The following is a 17,294-nucleotide window of genomic DNA, read 5'->3' as shown; positions in this document are numbered from 1 at the left end:
TTTCATTGAAAAGTCTGCATACAATGGAAAAACGCATGATTACATTGTTGCATTTAGTGGGGAATGATTGTACAATGTTTGAGCAAAATGGTTGAATTTCAAGTGGGGTTTTCTTATCAATACAAGCTCATACATACATTCTCCTAAGTCTTTAAATAATTGGTGTTTTAGGATGTACTGCTACCTTAAAACCTTATTAACTTTTAGTTGGTGATAAATAACATTAGTAGATTTTGTCATTTTCAGCATTAGAAGGGTTTATTTGACAGCACTCCATCAATTGACCAATGGGAATACCCCAAAAAACTCAATGAAAACCTGAAAAGGCGAATTGTAGATTTACCCAAAAAGCTGTCTGAAGTCATTTCTAAAGAGCAGATTCTGAGACCTCCAGTTTGAAATAATATTATCAAGTTATTCAGGCTCGTCACCACTGCGCCGGCATAAATTAAAGAAAGTATCTGGGATAAACAGCCAAGGAATCACCAGGGCTCAAGTCTGCCATTAATATTAAAAGGCAAGAACATATTCTCTATTCCAGAAGAATCTGTACGGTTAGGCAAGATGAAGACGGAGCGTCTTAGACACAATGATAAGTATTTCTAAAGAAGTTAATGTGAAATGTTAAACGCAACATTGTACATGTGGATGGAAAAGTAAAGGAGAAATATCAGCGGCTAAATGATTAAACTATTGACAATGATCCTAAACATACATCAAGATATTTTTTTGAATGGATGAACTGGGCTAACATTAAGCATCTGTAATGGCCTTTCTCATAATCGCAGAGAATAATGGCAAAAAGTTGATGATGTGTGTGTTAGAGGCTCAGATGGCTAAGAGATATTTAACAAAACATAGGTGGGGACGTATGCACATATTTGACTGTACAGATGAGAGAAATGTAACACAAAATTCAAAATTTTACACCTAGTGTATGACTACTCCACTCTGGCAAAAGATGATTCAAATAAATCATTAAAATCCCAAAACGAACATCACATTTACACCAGGAGTCTGCCAAATAATTCTGAAAGGAACTGTACAAATAAATTTATATTAATTTTTACACTCTATCCAGACGTGCCCTTTAAAGCACAATAATTTGTGCAAATGATAAACAGTGTGTTCTGTTGAGCAGGATCATAGTGAGCCCAGCTTTCTCAGACTCCTGTCCCTTTGCTGCCTCACTCACACTTTCAGCCACACAGGAAGTGTGTTTTGGCTCTCCTCTATGGCTCAGGTAACTGAAAATAGGAGCAAACTGCGTGATGTTGTGATGCACGATGACTTCATCAGGGAGAAGGCCACATTACTCAGATGAGAATGTGGGATGAGGGATGTGAGAAACTCAAAAAGCATGGCAGGATTCTGGAAGATTTAACACAATTTTTACACAATATTTTCCTTCAGTAAAACATTTTTTTATGAATGCAGAAAGGAAAAGAGCAGTTAGCTGAGGTAATATATATCACAGATTGAGCGCTTGTTGTTTTTGCTTCTTACTAATTACTTTTATGCCCTAGACTGAGTTGTCCTTTAGTAATAGTTATCAGTTTGATCTCTGACCTCTGTGTGTTGCCCCTCTGGCACACTGAACGCCAAGTTCCAGGAAACAGATGGAGCTGCTTTTTGCATGACAGCTCCGCTGCTATAAGTATGGATGTGTGCGAATGAAATATACTGTGAATATTGTTTTCTCTCAGAGCTCTTCAAAAATAAAAGTTGCTCAGAGTATAATCAGTTTGCATTTATTTAAAATGTTTGTAAAAGAAAAAAGTGTAAAATTTTGACAGTTATTGAAATGCATGATTTAAACCACTTTTTTTAACGCTGTGTTAAACAGTAATACGTAAGATATTAGCAAAGAAGTTGAAGTTATTTATATTCCGTATTATCAGTCTATTTCTTCTTGAGTAGCTGAATTCCTTGTCATTACTGTGCACATTAGATGCAAGCCAGATCCAGTAGATAAAGTTTAGAATATCTTTGTTCTGTGGTAATGTGAGTATAAATCTCTTGGTTCAAGAAATGTTGGATGCCAGATCACAGAGGAGAGGCCACCATGATGCACAGAATCTGGCAACCCCAGACTATCTGACTTTAGAGCCTTGTTACACGGGCGCCTGAATCACCGCTTTCATCTTTATTGACTGAGCTTATTTACGCGTGTTTCATGTCTGCGACGGGTTCGTGTTTTGTGCGTTGCTACACAAGCACGCGTGTGGCACAGGAAAAGGGTGTGACGAGAATGCTGTTGTTCAGACGCGGCGTAGACGTGGTTCAGAGACCCCGGCAACTGTTCTGGGATGTGGTGAAACACCCCGATCACCGCCAGGGTCCCCAGTCGCCACAACAAACACACGGCCATATGTAGATCTGTCGGGATGCCACCCAGTGCCAGGGTGTTGGCGTCAACCTCAGTGCTACCGACTGTCTGAGGGCATCAAAGGGATGACTCCAAGAAAACAGCAAACCACATACTAATGTTAGACATTGAGGAAGAAACACTCAATATCAGTGCCTGCTGCTACAGAATTTCTTGTTGCCACATTTTTACAGCAGAAACACTTTTGTTTTTATTTGAGAGTTAAGCAAACCTGTACTTTGGAGAAGTATTTTTTTATTTTGACCGATCAAAAATGAAATTTTACTACAGAGTTTCAGACATGGCTGCCGTTCCCCACTGCCCCTAACTTCTGACAAAAGTGGTTCTTTCGTCTGCCCCAGCAGCATGTTAGTTCTGATGCAGCACTTGTTTTCGGTGCCAGGTCCAGAGTTTCTCTGGGTTCAAACATGAAGAACTATTTAGTAACATCCAGAACCAATTAAGTGCTGTAGCTGGTTTGGTGGAAAGGCTTTTTTTGATTGAAAGCTCTGCCAGTAACACCCAGTATGCTCATCTTCCCATCAGCTCATACCACCTTCCCTTACAGCATGATGCTGCCACCACCTTGCCCTTTACTGTTGAGGTTGATTATCAAGCAGAAAGCTTGAAATTGACCTCATCCTGACCTATGGATCTCTGGAGATCCCATGAGTCTCTTTGCCCCTCCTTATGAAAAGGTGTTATAATTTTCTTTCTAATTTACAACTATGCCCTGGTGTGTGCTGGTCGTTATCAAATAAATAAAATAAATACATCGAAGCCTGTGTTTGTGACACATTAGAGTCTTAATACTTTTTCAAGGCACTGTGTGATTTAAGTACATGTTCCAGCCTGAATTAAGCAGCAGCAGCTCCACGTAGACAGACAAAAAGCAGATCAGAATTGCATTTAATTTAAAGCAAAATGTGAGTCTTTTTGCAAGCTGTTATCAGGTGACTGAGGACACATAAGATGCGAGAGGAATTCAAATAGAAAAGAATGGCTTCTAATCAAAGAGCAGGAAGTGGAGGTGGAGCCATAAAGATGGGAGACGGAAGAAAAGAGGTGGAAGGGTTTTGTCTATAAGCGCAGTGATGCGGCACAGAGTGTGCTGGTGATGACTCAGCTGGCTCTCCATATAGCCACCAATCACTCGCCGACTTCCTCCCTGCTTCTCTCCCTCCTCTCCACCCCTTTCTCTCACTCTTGCCTCTCCTAAAACTACAGATCTAATTGGTGGACGTTAACTGACCATACCAGCTCTTGGATTATAATAAATCTCTGACTAAGCTCTCGGCCTCAGCACCTTACTTTTCACCACAGGTAGCCTTTGAGCCGTAAATGTGGTGGTGTCTAGGATTACTCTGAATAGCTGTATCTCAGTGTTTCATGTAATCATTTTGACTCATATTAGCAGGCTAAATTTTAACATTTAGCTTTCAAAGGTATTTCCTTAAAAATTACCATCAAATGAGGTTTCTCGATACAAAGCGTCCAGTGCATTCTCTGGTTTACTTTTTCCCTGCTTTGTTTCATTGTGTTTGGTCCCAATCGGTCTTGTCTTACAATATCACCGTTCTACACGGATCTCGCATCCAGCCGTCTTTGTCCCTCACCTCATTTAACACATCCTGTCTGTGTTCGCTTTCTGTCTGCTTTTCTGGAAAGGTGGCTCCTCCTCCTCTGCTCTTTTCTTTGAGCACATTGTGGAATGTGGTGTTAAGTGTCATCCTGCCATGCAACTGTGATACTTCTTCCTCTGTCAGGCGTTGCTGCGACGCTCACCTTACTAGCTCTGGCTCCATTCAGTCTCGCCTCCACAGTCACCCCCAGAGGCACTATGCGCACCCCTCCTCCTCCCCCCATCATCCCGCCTCGTCACCCCATCCTCTCCACATCCCCATCCCTCTCGTCTTCCCTCCCTTTATCCTTCAGCTCTGGGAAAACACACAAGCATAACCCTTGGCCCTTCTTTTCTTCTTTAAGAAAGGTACGGGGACATGCTGAGAGGTTACAAAGCAGCTCGCCCAGATAGAATGACATGTCCACTCTTTCGTGAAACTCACCATCAACATTTTCAATCTCTTCCAATATTCAGACCTGCGCATACTCGCATTCATCGAGTATTGGCTAGGAGCCGTTATCCCCCAGATTACAGACAGTGTCTTCATTTTAATTACACCGGCTACAGTATTTACTCATTCTTGTCCTTTGTGTCACCATGTGCGTGCTCCGACATCCACACTCGGTTAAGTCACCTCTCGTGCATGTCAGTGAAAACCTCACCGAGGGTAATGGCCGTCTCTCATTTCATTTAATCTACCCAGAGGAAGACCAGCAGGCAGCCCAGTAGCCCCGATTAATAATAGGCTTTGGAAGCACAGCCTCTTTTCCGCCCTGCTCTCGGGGCTTCCTGGCTTTAAAACATTCCCACACACACCTGGTCTCCTGAAACCACTGCTCTTCAGCTTTTAGGATGACCAAGATGAGATGAGATTAAATCCTTATGATGTGGTAACCTTGAAGAAATGTAGTTTGTTGTTCTTAATTTTTAAAAAAAAGTTTTTATTTTTATTTCAGGCAAACACAGCTATCAATCATTGGATTGCCAGAATAATGTTATTTATTGATTATTACATGTATAAGAGTTATCTTCAGCATTGTATTTCCCTTAATACTCAGATTTAACCAAAACTGTAGCAGAAACACCCATGAAATGTAGCGTTTATTTCACAATTTATACTTCTTTTCCCTCATCTTTGTGGGTTAACACTGGGAGTGTAACAAGGTAAATTAGCAGGGCTATCTGCGCTGGTAGCCAGAGCTACTGAAGTTTTTAAACAGCAATACCTTAATTTTTATGGGTGCTGCTCCTTTAGTTATGACTGTCTGTGTTATTTGTGAGTGGAAATATTCCAAATAACTATTTGCCTTTCTGGAAGCAAGTCGAAAGTGCAGTAACCTTCTTTCAGTTTGATGTTCAACAGAATGCATGTTGTTTTCATCCGCAATGACAAAAAATGTGAATACTTTTCTACTTTCTGCCTTCATTAAGTCAGTCTTGCCCCCTAAAATAAACAAAATACTTGTACTTTTTACACTCGTTGATGTTACTGTTATGATATTATCATATCAAGATAAAATAAGATAAGATAAGATTATTTATTAGCCTCCAATAGGAGAAATTTGTCTTGGAAGCAGAGGTAAGACTGTAGTACAACAATAAGAACAATACATCAGTTTAGGTCTTGTTTTGTGCCATTTCTCTCTGACTTACAGACTTTTTGTGCCCCACATGAGGACTGCGTGGGATACTTGCAGATCAAACATTTACACCTAATCTGAGTTAGTTATAGACCTACCATTGATTTGTTTTTAGATGAGGTCTAAATGTTCCCTGAATGTTGTAATCAGGTCTGTTGCACAGTTGGATCTATTGCCATGTAACCCTTGTTGACTGAAAAACTGTGTGTCTCTCTTCAGGTGGTGCTGGAATGTGTTCTGCAGAGAGACCTGGTATACAATAAGGTCAACCCCATCTTCCACCACTGGAGAATCAATGACAAGAAGTTTGGACTGACGTTCCAGAGCCCTGCTGATGCTCGCGCCTTTGACAGGGGAGTGCGCCGGGCCATTGAGGACATTAACAAAGGTGTGGGCGTGCTACTCTGGTGTCTGTGTGGCTTTTATCTGTGTTTCAGAGCAGGTCAAACCAGATAAGTCAGCATTACGTCCTCAGCAAACATACCTTACCTTAAAAATACATCTGTCAAGTGCTGGCTATTGTTTCTTTTTATTCCCATTTGTCAAAAACATCTGAGTTACTTGTAGAATTCTCCTTTGTCACGCTAACAAGAAATACTTGTTCCGAATTCAGCCAAAATTTCCACCATATTTCTTAATCTTATTATACTTGTAAAAAATCATGATGAAGCAGTGTGTTTACCTTTGCCGTGTAACGGCCGACCTAGCTTCTGTTCTGGGAGAGATGAGAGATGCGTAGTGTCGATTGGTGTTGATGACTGAACCGTTGCTGCCGCTTGTTCGCCGAACCCAAGCAAGACCCTTCTTGTGATATCCTGTCGCTTCCAGTTGCTTAGATAATCTTGGGTCTTCCTGTAGAGACCGACAGTTTAAGGCTTCACTCAGTGTCTCATAGGTAGAGAGAAGCTGAAGCAAGATGAGAAACTTTTAGAACGGATGGCACTCTGAGACATGGCTTGTACTTCAGTCAGGAGAAATCAGTCAGGTTTGGTTTCTGTTTGCTAAAATTGAGGAATGGCTGGAGTAGTCTTTGGCTTGTGGTGTACTGAGTGCTATTTAAGTTGTGATGGACTTGAGTTGGCAGCTTTGGGTCCTGATAAGCAATATTTTTCTGTACAGAGCCAAAGGTTTCAAAGTCATCCAATTAGTAGGAGGCTTGCGAACTCAGCAATCTGCCACCCAGTATTCTTACACAAGAGGTGAGCTGGCTAGCTGGGAAGATATAATCTTTTTTTCCCTTTTTTTAACTCTCTAGACTCTGGAACCCTAGGGGAGTATAGAGGAGGAACAGTACATCGTATAATAAAGGCTTATCACTGCTTTGCATCAGTCTCTTCTTGCCCACAATTGCTTATCTGAGATTTGAACTTTTGGGCACAAGTCCAGGCAGCTTCTAGGTTGAAGGTACCTGTAATGCTTCAATTGTTGACTGTGTGTTCTATGACTTTGTATTTTTGTGTTTTTATGATGTGAAGCACTTTGAACTGCCTTGTTGCAGAAATGTGCTGTACAAATAAACTTGATTGATTGATTGATTTAATGCTAATGCTTGGGTTTTCAAACTGCATTTCCTGTTAGAGAAGCCATAATGCAGTGTTATCTAAAAGATAACACTTCTACCAACCACGCACTATTCAGATTGGAGAATGTTTTTATAAAACTCAATCTGTAAATTTTCATGTCATAGAACAACTTGTTCATCTTAACCCCTTAGACCAGCACAAAGTAGCAAATAACTGTGATGTTGAAGGAATTGTTTTTACAAAGTAAAACCTGTAAAGTGTGGTGAGTCAATACTTTTTCAAATCATCTTAACCTGCAGTAATCTTTTTGGATATGCAAAGTTAATTTTTCCCATTCTATACATAATAGCTCAAGTGCAGCCAGATTAAATACTTTTACCACACAGATTATCTATTTGTTTTATGACTGGACTTTGACTGAGCAATTTGAAGACACAAATATGGTTTGGTTTAAATTATTCTATTGGCTGTATGTTTATGGTTGTTGTCAAGCGAGCAGATGAACCTCTGTCCCGGTCTCAAATTTTTTTCCTTCACCTCTGACCAGCTGCCCTGAACCTGCTGAGGAAAAGCCTCCCCACAGCATGATGCTGCCAACACCATGTTTCACTTAGGCACTGGTGTGTACAGGATTTTGTCCTGTGTTAGTTTTCCATATCACAGCTTTTTGCATGCAGGCCAGAAAGTTCAGTTTTAATTTCATCTGACCAGAGCCCCTTCTTCCTCATGTTTGCTGTTACATCTAAATGGCTTGGAGCAAACAGAACGGGGACTTCTTAAAGTTTCCTTTCAAAAAGCTAAAACTATGCCTCTTAAGAAGTTTTGGCTAAAACGTGTCTTTTTTTTTTTCTTTTATCTTAAATTAAAAAAATTATTTTCCGTACAGTTTTGACTTAATTGCTACTCTGAATATGTATATTTCAGTAAATTACCTTTTTTGTGTCTGAGTCCTCCAGTTAACAATTAATTGATTTTTAAAGTAGTTGACTTTTTCAATAATCAATTATTCACAATTAATCAGATTAATCATTTCAGAGTCCAGAGCTAAAATATGTAGCTCTGGCTGCTTCTCCAGTTAATTCTGTTCTTATCACATTAAGGTAGAAAGCCATGTTTTACTAGGTTTTCTGCAGCGCTGTACTCTTTCCAATATTATCCCTGACCTGCCTGGTGTCTTGCTTGGTCCTTAGTAAAAACTTCTCTGGTTTTCTCTGGTTGGAACAACCGGATTTACACTGAGACTAAATTGCTCGCAGGTAGACTCTGATGACTCATAAGGGAATTTAGTGCACTAGATTTTATTTAGGGGTATTGGGAGGAGAAAGGCTTAATACAAATGCACACCACTGAATGATCTTCTCAGATTCCTACTTGTAAAAGCTTCGCAGTCAGGTTCCAATTTGTCTTGTTGCATTACATAACAGCCTCCACCCAACATACGTTGAAGTTTGTTGTTCAACATGCGCACAACGTGGGAAAAAAAAAAGAATGAAGGGGTCAGCTCATAGCTGCTCCAAATGTGAAGAGTTTCATGTGAACATCAGAAAGAGAGGTTCTGCCTTAGCGCCCGCACTTGTCTCTCCCTCTCTTTACCCTGCCACCCCTTTGCCTTTTGTCTGTTTCCGTCTCTCGCTTGGCATTCTCTGTATTCTGGCGATGTTGTGTAATGCCTCGGCTCTGCGCAGGCAGACGAGTTCGTCTGTATTCCTGTTGCATTGCTGTACTGCTGGACTGCTGCGTGTGGGGGTGTGTGTGTGTGTGTGTGTGTGCAGCAGGAGCGAATATGTTTTTGCCTGCGCGTGTGTGCGCACGTGTGCATATCAGTCTTGCAGTCTGCTGTTGCCAAGGCAACGGCGGGCACATGGCTCAGGCAGCTTCGCGGCCCAGCACTGCCAGAGTCGTGCTGCAAGAGGCCTCTTTCTCTTGGAAGCAGAGCAATGCACGCAGACACACACACACTCACCAACACACACACAAAGCCTTCCTCCATGTGACTCAGAGATGGACGGACAGAGCGACTGACAGACAGACGGCGTCTCACACAGGCTCAGTAAAATGTTTTCTCCTGACAGAGACGATATTATCATGTTTCCCTGTTCTCATCCCAAGCACAGCCAAATGACTGACGCTGCTTTAAATTAGGCATGTAATTAATTGATTTTAATTAAATGAGACAATGTTTTATAAGATTCACTTGGTGCCAGTGGTACAGTAAAACTACTTTCTCTGGAATAATGTTCCAGTGGGAACGGTCCAAGTTTTTCCTGATTTTCCAATCATGTTTTCTTGTTTTTTTTTTTTTTTTAAGATGTAATAAACAAAGATTTATTGTGTGATGGGAAATGTCACTGATGTTCCTTAAGACTTTGCTGACATTGTTCTGCCTTCACTGCCAGTTGGGAGAGCTTAGTGACAAAATAACCACACCACAGGAAGTTTGATTTCCTGATCAGTAACTCAGATGATTTTTTTTTCTTTTCAAAGAGCAATTTACAGAGCAAACAGAAGCATGTTTGTTTATCTTGTGGTCAAAACTGGCTTGATTTGGAGTTACAACTTCCCACTTCCAAGGTACAGTTGAATGCAACGTTTACTGGACAGTACAGAGGGGAAAGGCCCAGTTTAAACAAATGTAATTACATTGAAATATTCTACTCTGTTTAACTGTGAAATGTTTCCGTCTTGTACTGCTGAAGCTTATGAACATATTACTTTAAACTTGGTTGTATGTTTAGATCTTCTAGGAAGTTTATGTAAATTTAAGCAGAGGCAAATTAAACTTCATGTTTAAATCAGATATTTACACACACCATAATAGCTTTTTTTCTATCTTTTCTAACATTCAATATGACTGAACTTTTCGTTTTTTAGGTCAGCAGGGATTACCTAAATTATTTAGATTTGCTAAATGTCAGAATAATGAGAGAGAACCTTATGTCTGTGCTAAGACATCAGGAAAAGGACTATTGACTGCAACAAATCTTGCTGGGTACAATTTCCAAATGCCTGAACGGTCTGTTCAAACATGCATGTACTACTAACTTCATGCTGTTTGAGAAGGTCAGGGGTTCTGTGTTTTCCATCATTACATTTATAGGAAAAAGAGCAATTTTACTAAATAAAGAGGAATTGTTTTTTTTTTTTTTTTTAAAGTTAAGACAGTAAGAAAAATTATTTAAATATTGGGTTTCAGGTGCATGTATTTCTACATTAAAACAAGTCATTGTTTGTTTATAAAAGGGCCGCTAGTTTTTAGACTTTATGAATAAAATCTGTCCACAAATCAATATTTCCTTCTTTAAATTTATTTTTTATCTTTTGTGTTGTAAAAAAAAGAGCTTATTTTTATCATTATTATTTGTAATTTCACTCTATTATGTTTTTCAGTTTCACTCAGGAAAACAATTGTCATTTGAAAGTATTACATATTATGTAACAGAGATATGTTAAAGCAACTCCTTTCTTTGCGAAGTACTAGCCATTAAACATACATTTACCTTCTTAAAGTTATTTACTACACAAAACACAGATCACATTGTTTTCCTAACTTCTCAAAGTTCATCTAAAAGGTTGGTTTTCTGACTCCTATTATCAACTAAGAAGATGTTTTGGATATAAAAATGGTTCACGGCGTTTTGGGGTCACATTATTCCGGCACTTGCATATTTCATTAACTTCTGCGTCCGTCCCCCCTCCTACACAAAGCAGCTTTCATTTCCCCATTAGGCGACAGGCAAAGGAAACCAGAAGCCTTGACCTTTTCTGGCCTGACAAGGATCCGTTGTGATAAAACTTCTGCCGTGCTTAGCAGAGTAGACTTTAAAAATTAATGGTGAAACAGAAAAACGAAAGATCGGTTTGCTGAGAACTCAGTCGAATGTTTAACAATGTTTGCTTGAAATGTTGTGTTTTGGTTGTCGGGTTCAGCACTCTTGATTATTTTAAGTTTTTGCCCTCTAGTGGTGAAGTTTTAAACTATGAGTTTGCCTATACTAGTACCCAGATTTTTTTTTTTTACACAAGTACTTTTTTCGGATTAAGTGAAATGCTCAGGTCAAACGTTTCTCATGTGCCCTTCTTCTTTTCCAGTGTCTAGTCCGTTTGGTGAAGGGGACATTCCTGAGGATGGACTACCGGTGAGTTACAGACCCTTCAATATAATTAAGATTCCCACATTGTTTTTTACTTTATAAATAGGGACTGATCATGGCTAGAAACTGAGAAGCAGTGCAAAACAAACCCAAAGCTTTAAGATTCAGATCTTTAAACCACAAAAAGACATCATGAGTGGTGCCTTGTGACCAACCTTTTAATGTAAAGAACAACGACTCCTTGATGCAAGTCAAAAACCAGGTCAGCCTCTGCAATGTGGCGATTGACTGTCAATGAGTAGTTCTAGCATAAAGAAGCAGCAAGCATACTGTTCAAGCAAACGCACACATATTTTTGAATATCAGTGACTTGTTCGTATGAGGTGGAACACAGACATGTCAGTCAAAAGATGGACAGATATTTTTTTCATTTCACCTGTTAATAATTGGGTAGCAAAAGGTGTTTAATAATGTGTTTTTTTAGTATAGATTTTGAACCAGTTGAAGCTAAAACTATGCCACTTGAGGCGTTCTCAGGGTGTTGTTCTTCCAGAAGCTTGTGTACTCCAGTTAGCGATTAATCGATTACTAAATTGCAATTAATCTGATTGTTTCATTGCTATACTTTATGGAATCAGATATTTCGGATTATGCTTTTGAAACAAGCATTCGTTATGGTCATGTTCTGTTATTGTCTAATGCAAATTCTGGTGCCAGTCCACCCCACAATTGGCATTTTGTTTATTCCCAAGAAGGTTGTCATTTCCTCTGAATCTGCCAGATGCATCAAAGTTTTCATAAAATGGAGCAGGAGAGTATAGACAAGAGGTGACGCTCTATTTCTGCTCTCGCGGTAAAGTTCCTCTTTAAGGAATCAGCCCAAACATACAGGAAATCCAATGGCACCACTGTTGCCAGGCAGCAGGGGGGTGCACTTAGAAACTGGTAGAATTGGGGGGTGGTGGTGGTGGGGCGGGTTGTGTTCATGGGGTTCAGTGAGCCACCGAGGGTATCACCATGGTGATTTGGCATCTGAATGTTGCGGTCGGAGGCCCGGGCTACAGAGAAAGAGAAGTGAACCCGAGGCGAGCGCTGCAGTCAGAGAACCAGCGAATGCCACCATCCAATAAGGTGTGTAGCAGTTTCAAGTGATGCCGCTACTGCGATCACTTCCTCGCCGTCATTTCACGTTTATCAGAACACTTCAAAATCAGCTGCTCTGGAGTCCAGAAGAACTTCAACCTTGCTGTTATTAAGCAGGCAGCAGTGGCTAATTAGATGATGTAACCATCAATCTTATTTATTGACTGATTAGCTTCACGTATCTCTGATGATGTGAATAGGTTTTCCTCATAGCCTTGCATTGTTCCACATGTGTGCTTGGAAATGTATTGAAGATGGTCCCTTCCACCCACATCCTGCCCACTGAGGCCAAGCTCCCACATGCATGCCCTTCACAAGCTTACCACATTCTTCCTCTCTCAAAACACACACACACTCACACACAGACAGACAGTATGCACATGTTACATATTTTACCCATAAAGTAGTTGCACAATAAGCCTGCTCAGCTGTGACAGCCCACTGCCAGGAATCATGCAGTACCACAACAGTCCTTCCGTCAGCTCGGAGTGAAGTGTCTCTATTTTCCCTCCGTCTAACAGCACAGGAAAACTCCCATCTAATTTGGCTCTGGCAGGAAGTTTTCTCTTATCACTTTGGTACGCAGACAGTTTGTTGGTCACTTGTCGTTTACAGCCTCCGTAAAATCTATGAGCTTAAAATTTATCAGCCAATCAGGATCTCCCTGGTATAGAAACGTCTTTTTTTTCCTCTTTTTTTTACAGTGGAGAATCGCTGTAGAAAACCTGAATGGATAAAAGACGAAACAATATTTTCAATAATTATTTATTAATTTACTGAATTTCATTGTTTTGTTTTTTTCTGTTTTCTGGGAGATGTGACGGGACATCTAAGTAAACTTTTCTAATAGCCTAAAAAAAACTTTTTTTGGAATAGATATATCTGACTATAATTCTCAAATTCTAATCTTTCCATGGATGGAGTTTATCTGCTGTAGAGGTGGTTTAAAAATATAAAACTTTATCTTCTGGTTTCATATTTAAAGATATTCCATATCTTTTACGAAATCTGTTGTCCAAAATTGTCCATAAAACACGACATGCAGTGATAAAAATCAACTTCAGATCATCTCCTGGACATGAAGTGGGCAAAGCTCAGAGATTGGTAGGAATTTTGATTGAGAATAATTTCCTCATCATGATGTTGAAGCATCATAGTGATGGTGAACCCAGGTGATAAACTCTCCACATAAAGTCGTATAATGAGCAATCTTATGTTTGTTCATGTCTTCTGACTGCCTGTGCCTTCGGTTAATGTTGGTATCTTAGCCTCGGTACGCATTGAGCTAAAGCTCTGCCATAGTGCTACACAGTAGTTGCTTAGTTGTAAACGTGGCGTTGACCTATGGTGAACACTATTCACGGGCGCTACGTTAAACCCTGTAAATATCCAAGAGCAGCTGCACCAAAAGACAGTCAGAAATATATGATGGCGACACTTTTGAAGTTACAGGTGTTTTTGTTTTGTTTTTTGACATTTTCTGTTAGCATAGTTTGCTTAGCCAACTGTGAAAGCATTCACTAGGTATTTAGATTGTAACCATTCCTACCTTGTTTCAAAGTATTTCACATGTTCTACATGTTTCATGTCATATAGAGTTTAAAACGAGTTTGATGTGTGAAAGTAGATAAAGAAGAAACTTCCTGTTAACTGCCCAGTGTTTGCCGAAGCTCCTCGTCGCTCCTTCGTTATTGTTACTGACACATGAGTAACAAATGCTTTCCCTCTCCTTTATGTTAGTTTATGTAAATTTTTAAGAGATTTTAATTTTTATATTTTGTTTCTTAAGTGTGCAGTTGGTATTGTTGCTTAAACTTCCTGTGCTGCAAAAACACAGTACCACCATTTCTGGATCTGTTGCCCTGATTGAAGAGTGTCAGTTTGATACCAACATTGGATCAAATCAGGCCCATTTCTACACCGAAACTGTTTAACGGGTTCAGCTGACTGACAACACGATTTTAATGACAGAAACAACAAAACAGAAAAGGCATATTTTAGGTATGGACTTCACAAACAACATACCTTCAGGTAAAGACTTGAGACATAATGTCCTCGCTAATTTATACTGCTGCTTCAATTTCACCTGAATATTGAAGAGTCCTTTAAGGCAGAGCAGATGATTCTTAATTCTCACTAACAACAAAAAAAACTTCCTTTCTACTATATTTGAGATTAGTAACTGGTCCCCTAACTCCCCAGGAAGAAGCACAGACTCAACCCACCTCTGTTGTTTCTTAAATTGTAAAGTGAAGGCTGCGCTGCAGAGAGCTAGTAAGCGTTTCAGTATGCTGACGGGCCTCCCAGTCCTCTCAGGGGCGGAAGTGTCCCTGATGTTGGTGCGCAGCCCTGTTGCCCCTGACTCCCCTCCCTCTCACCTGCCCCCAACAGCCCGCCACATCTCCAGGGTCAGATCAGCCTCAGGTTGGCCCCCACGCATGCCTTTGAATGGCGGGGCTTAGGCAAGCGCTTTAAAAGGAAGCCCAAGTCTGTTTCCCATTTCACCCCCTCAACTCCCTCCACCTCCACCACTCCACTCGATCCTTTCCCCCTTTCTCCCTCTCTCTCTTTTTCTCTCTCTCTCTCACACACACACAGCTGTCATTTGGCTTTTCAGGCTCCATGCTGCATTTCCCCAGCTGGAGCTAGTTTATGACATTCCCTCTGCAGACTCTTGGCCTCTGGTGCTCTCTCTGTTTCTCCGGCTCTGACATACACACCCCAACACACACACAGCGCAATCTCATTTTTTCCTGCTCTGTTCTTTCTCCTCTACAGCTTCTTCTGTCTCTGTTCCTCACATTCCCATGCAGACACGGTGGATGCTATCACATTCTTCTGTGTTTGGCAAAAAAAAAAAAAAAAAGGAGTGCATACACTCCACCATGTGCTTGCAGCCTGAAAAGGGGGGAGTAGAAGTGAGGCAGAGGGGGAAAGGAGTTAAAGGAAGCATCTCTTAGCAACCACAGGACAGTAATTACTGTAGCTGCAGCTAGGAGCAAACCAGATTTCCGCTGCGCGTTAAAGCACTGGCGTGGGCTACTTTACACACAGCTCTGACTAACCGGAGCCAGCCGCCTCCTCCATATGCAGAGGGAGGGAGAAGGGAGGCAGGAGAGAGGAGGACTAACCTTGCCTTGTGAGGTCGGGATGTGTGTGGGAAAACAGGGACTTCAAGCTGGTGTGTGTAATGCTTGGATAAGGTTGGATCAAAGTTGTCAGGATGTGTGTTTTACCTGAGCTACAACAAGCTGGAAAATCTCTGCCCCGGTGATGCACAGAATATCAGAGCTTATAATGGAGTTACTGATCATTTTCTCTCGTTTGCCCTCAAAACGGCCTGCTATATTCAAAATACTCCCTTTATTACAGCTCGAGAATATTTAGCTTCTGCATCCACCCCGGAATGCTATTTATAGATCCTCTAATCCTGCCTGATTTTGACAGTGAATTTTCCTCATGAGATCAGTCAGCACAAGGTAAAAGGAAGATTTACTTTCATTGCTGGCTTCACTTCTTTCAAGAGCCATTTTTGTATGTGTGTGTGCGTGCGTGTGTGTGTGATTGTTTGTGGGAACACATGCAAGCCTAATGGGAACTTTGAGTTCTTGTAACAGAAGGGCCTTGAGTCATCACCACACAGCACAGTCATTTGGTAAAGCGTGGGTGCAGGATGCCCCCTGGTGGTTAAAGTGGAACGCTTTTATACGCACACACATGAACAGCCTACGCATCTTGAGTCAAAAGTTGTTTTGGTCATGAAAAGTGACCATTAGTGCCTCTGACTGTGAAATGATAAAGTAGGAATTAGAGGATGTCAAATGTTTGGGACGCAGCAATTTGTTTCATTCTTTTTTATTTTAAATTAGCAGAGTCCAGATTCACGTCTTTGAATATATCTCAGGTGATTGTAAATTTTAACAATTACTGGCGTCCTTCCGATGTTGATATGTTTAAAGCAAAGCCTAACCTCACACTCAATCTTACAGAAATTCAGCCTTTTAATTTTAGAGCGGTTTTTGAGACGGTCATGAAAGGAGGTTGATTTTATGTCTGAGCGGTTTGTTTTGGTGGAAGAAGTCACCAGTTTTTAATTTAATATATCCCAGTACTGCATCTCAAAGAGTGAGAAGTTTTTCAGCTTTTGAATGACAACAGGCCCAAAGCCTCACAGATCCTCCACCGTACTTAACACGGCAGTTGTGGAAAAAGTCTAAAAAAAGTGGATCTTTGTGCCTCCCAGCGACCAGGAAACACTGTTATAACCCATGACAACAGAGTTATGGATTACTGATTAAAGCTTCCAGTCAACATAAAAAAGTGAAGCATAGATTTTAAAAAATACATGCGTCCCACTCATATTGTGGAAACTTAAAGGGTGCCACCTATAGTGGTACTACTGATTTTTATCATGTAATATAAATAAAAGGTTGGATTAATCGAGTCTTTTCACACCCTTGTGCCCTGGCTGAATAACAACAGGGGGCGCTGTAGTAAAGCTATCAACTATTCTTGTCCTGCGGCCTTTTTCTGGCATACCAGGTTTTCAAATGCATCATTGTACTGCTGACATTCTGTGGTACCATAACTGGAGGCAACACTACAACAGTTCATATGTTTAATTTTGTAGTTTTCATGTTGGATTTTTACCTGATTTCTTCCATTTCCAGGTGTGCGATGATCTTCCCTCACTCTGTACGCCAATCAAAGAGCCCTTCTCTCCTCTCAGCAATGTTGTGTCCGCCGAGCCATTCAGGGGCTGCTACGTGCCCCCCCAGCCATTCGATGACAACCGCCGGTACCTGCCTCCCCAGGTGGGTCTCTGGTGGAGCTGCTGAAATCCGCCTGTTGAATTAAATTCACGTTTGTAACCATAGTTTCAATATCAGACACATAGAATGTCAT

At 40.7% G+C, this 17,294-nt stretch overlaps 1 protein-coding gene across 1 annotated transcript in view; it reads left to right on the top strand.

The window, feature by feature from the left end:
• spred1 (sprouty related EVH1 domain containing 1) overlaps window positions 1-17,294 on the top strand; it is a 39,895-nt gene that overhangs the window by 16,768 nt on the left and 5,833 nt on the right. Inside the window, exons 3-5 of the mRNA XM_032548272.1 lie at window positions 5,852-6,020; window positions 11,245-11,291; window positions 17,060-17,203. Of these exons, the coding sequence (XP_032404163.1) occupies window positions 5,852-6,020; window positions 11,245-11,291; window positions 17,060-17,203 (360 nt within the window). The remainder of the gene's footprint in view (window positions 1-5,851; window positions 6,021-11,244; window positions 11,292-17,059; window positions 17,204-17,294) is intronic.

This window comes from Xiphophorus hellerii, chromosome 19 (genome assembly GCF_003331165.1).
Source record: "Xiphophorus hellerii strain 12219 chromosome 19, Xiphophorus_hellerii-4.1, whole genome shotgun sequence".
NCBI classification, from domain to species: Eukaryota; Metazoa; Chordata; class Actinopteri; order Cyprinodontiformes; family Poeciliidae; genus Xiphophorus; species Xiphophorus hellerii.
The sequence above is the reverse complement of the archived record's forward strand: the minus strand, read 5'-3'. Positions and strand labels throughout refer to the sequence as shown.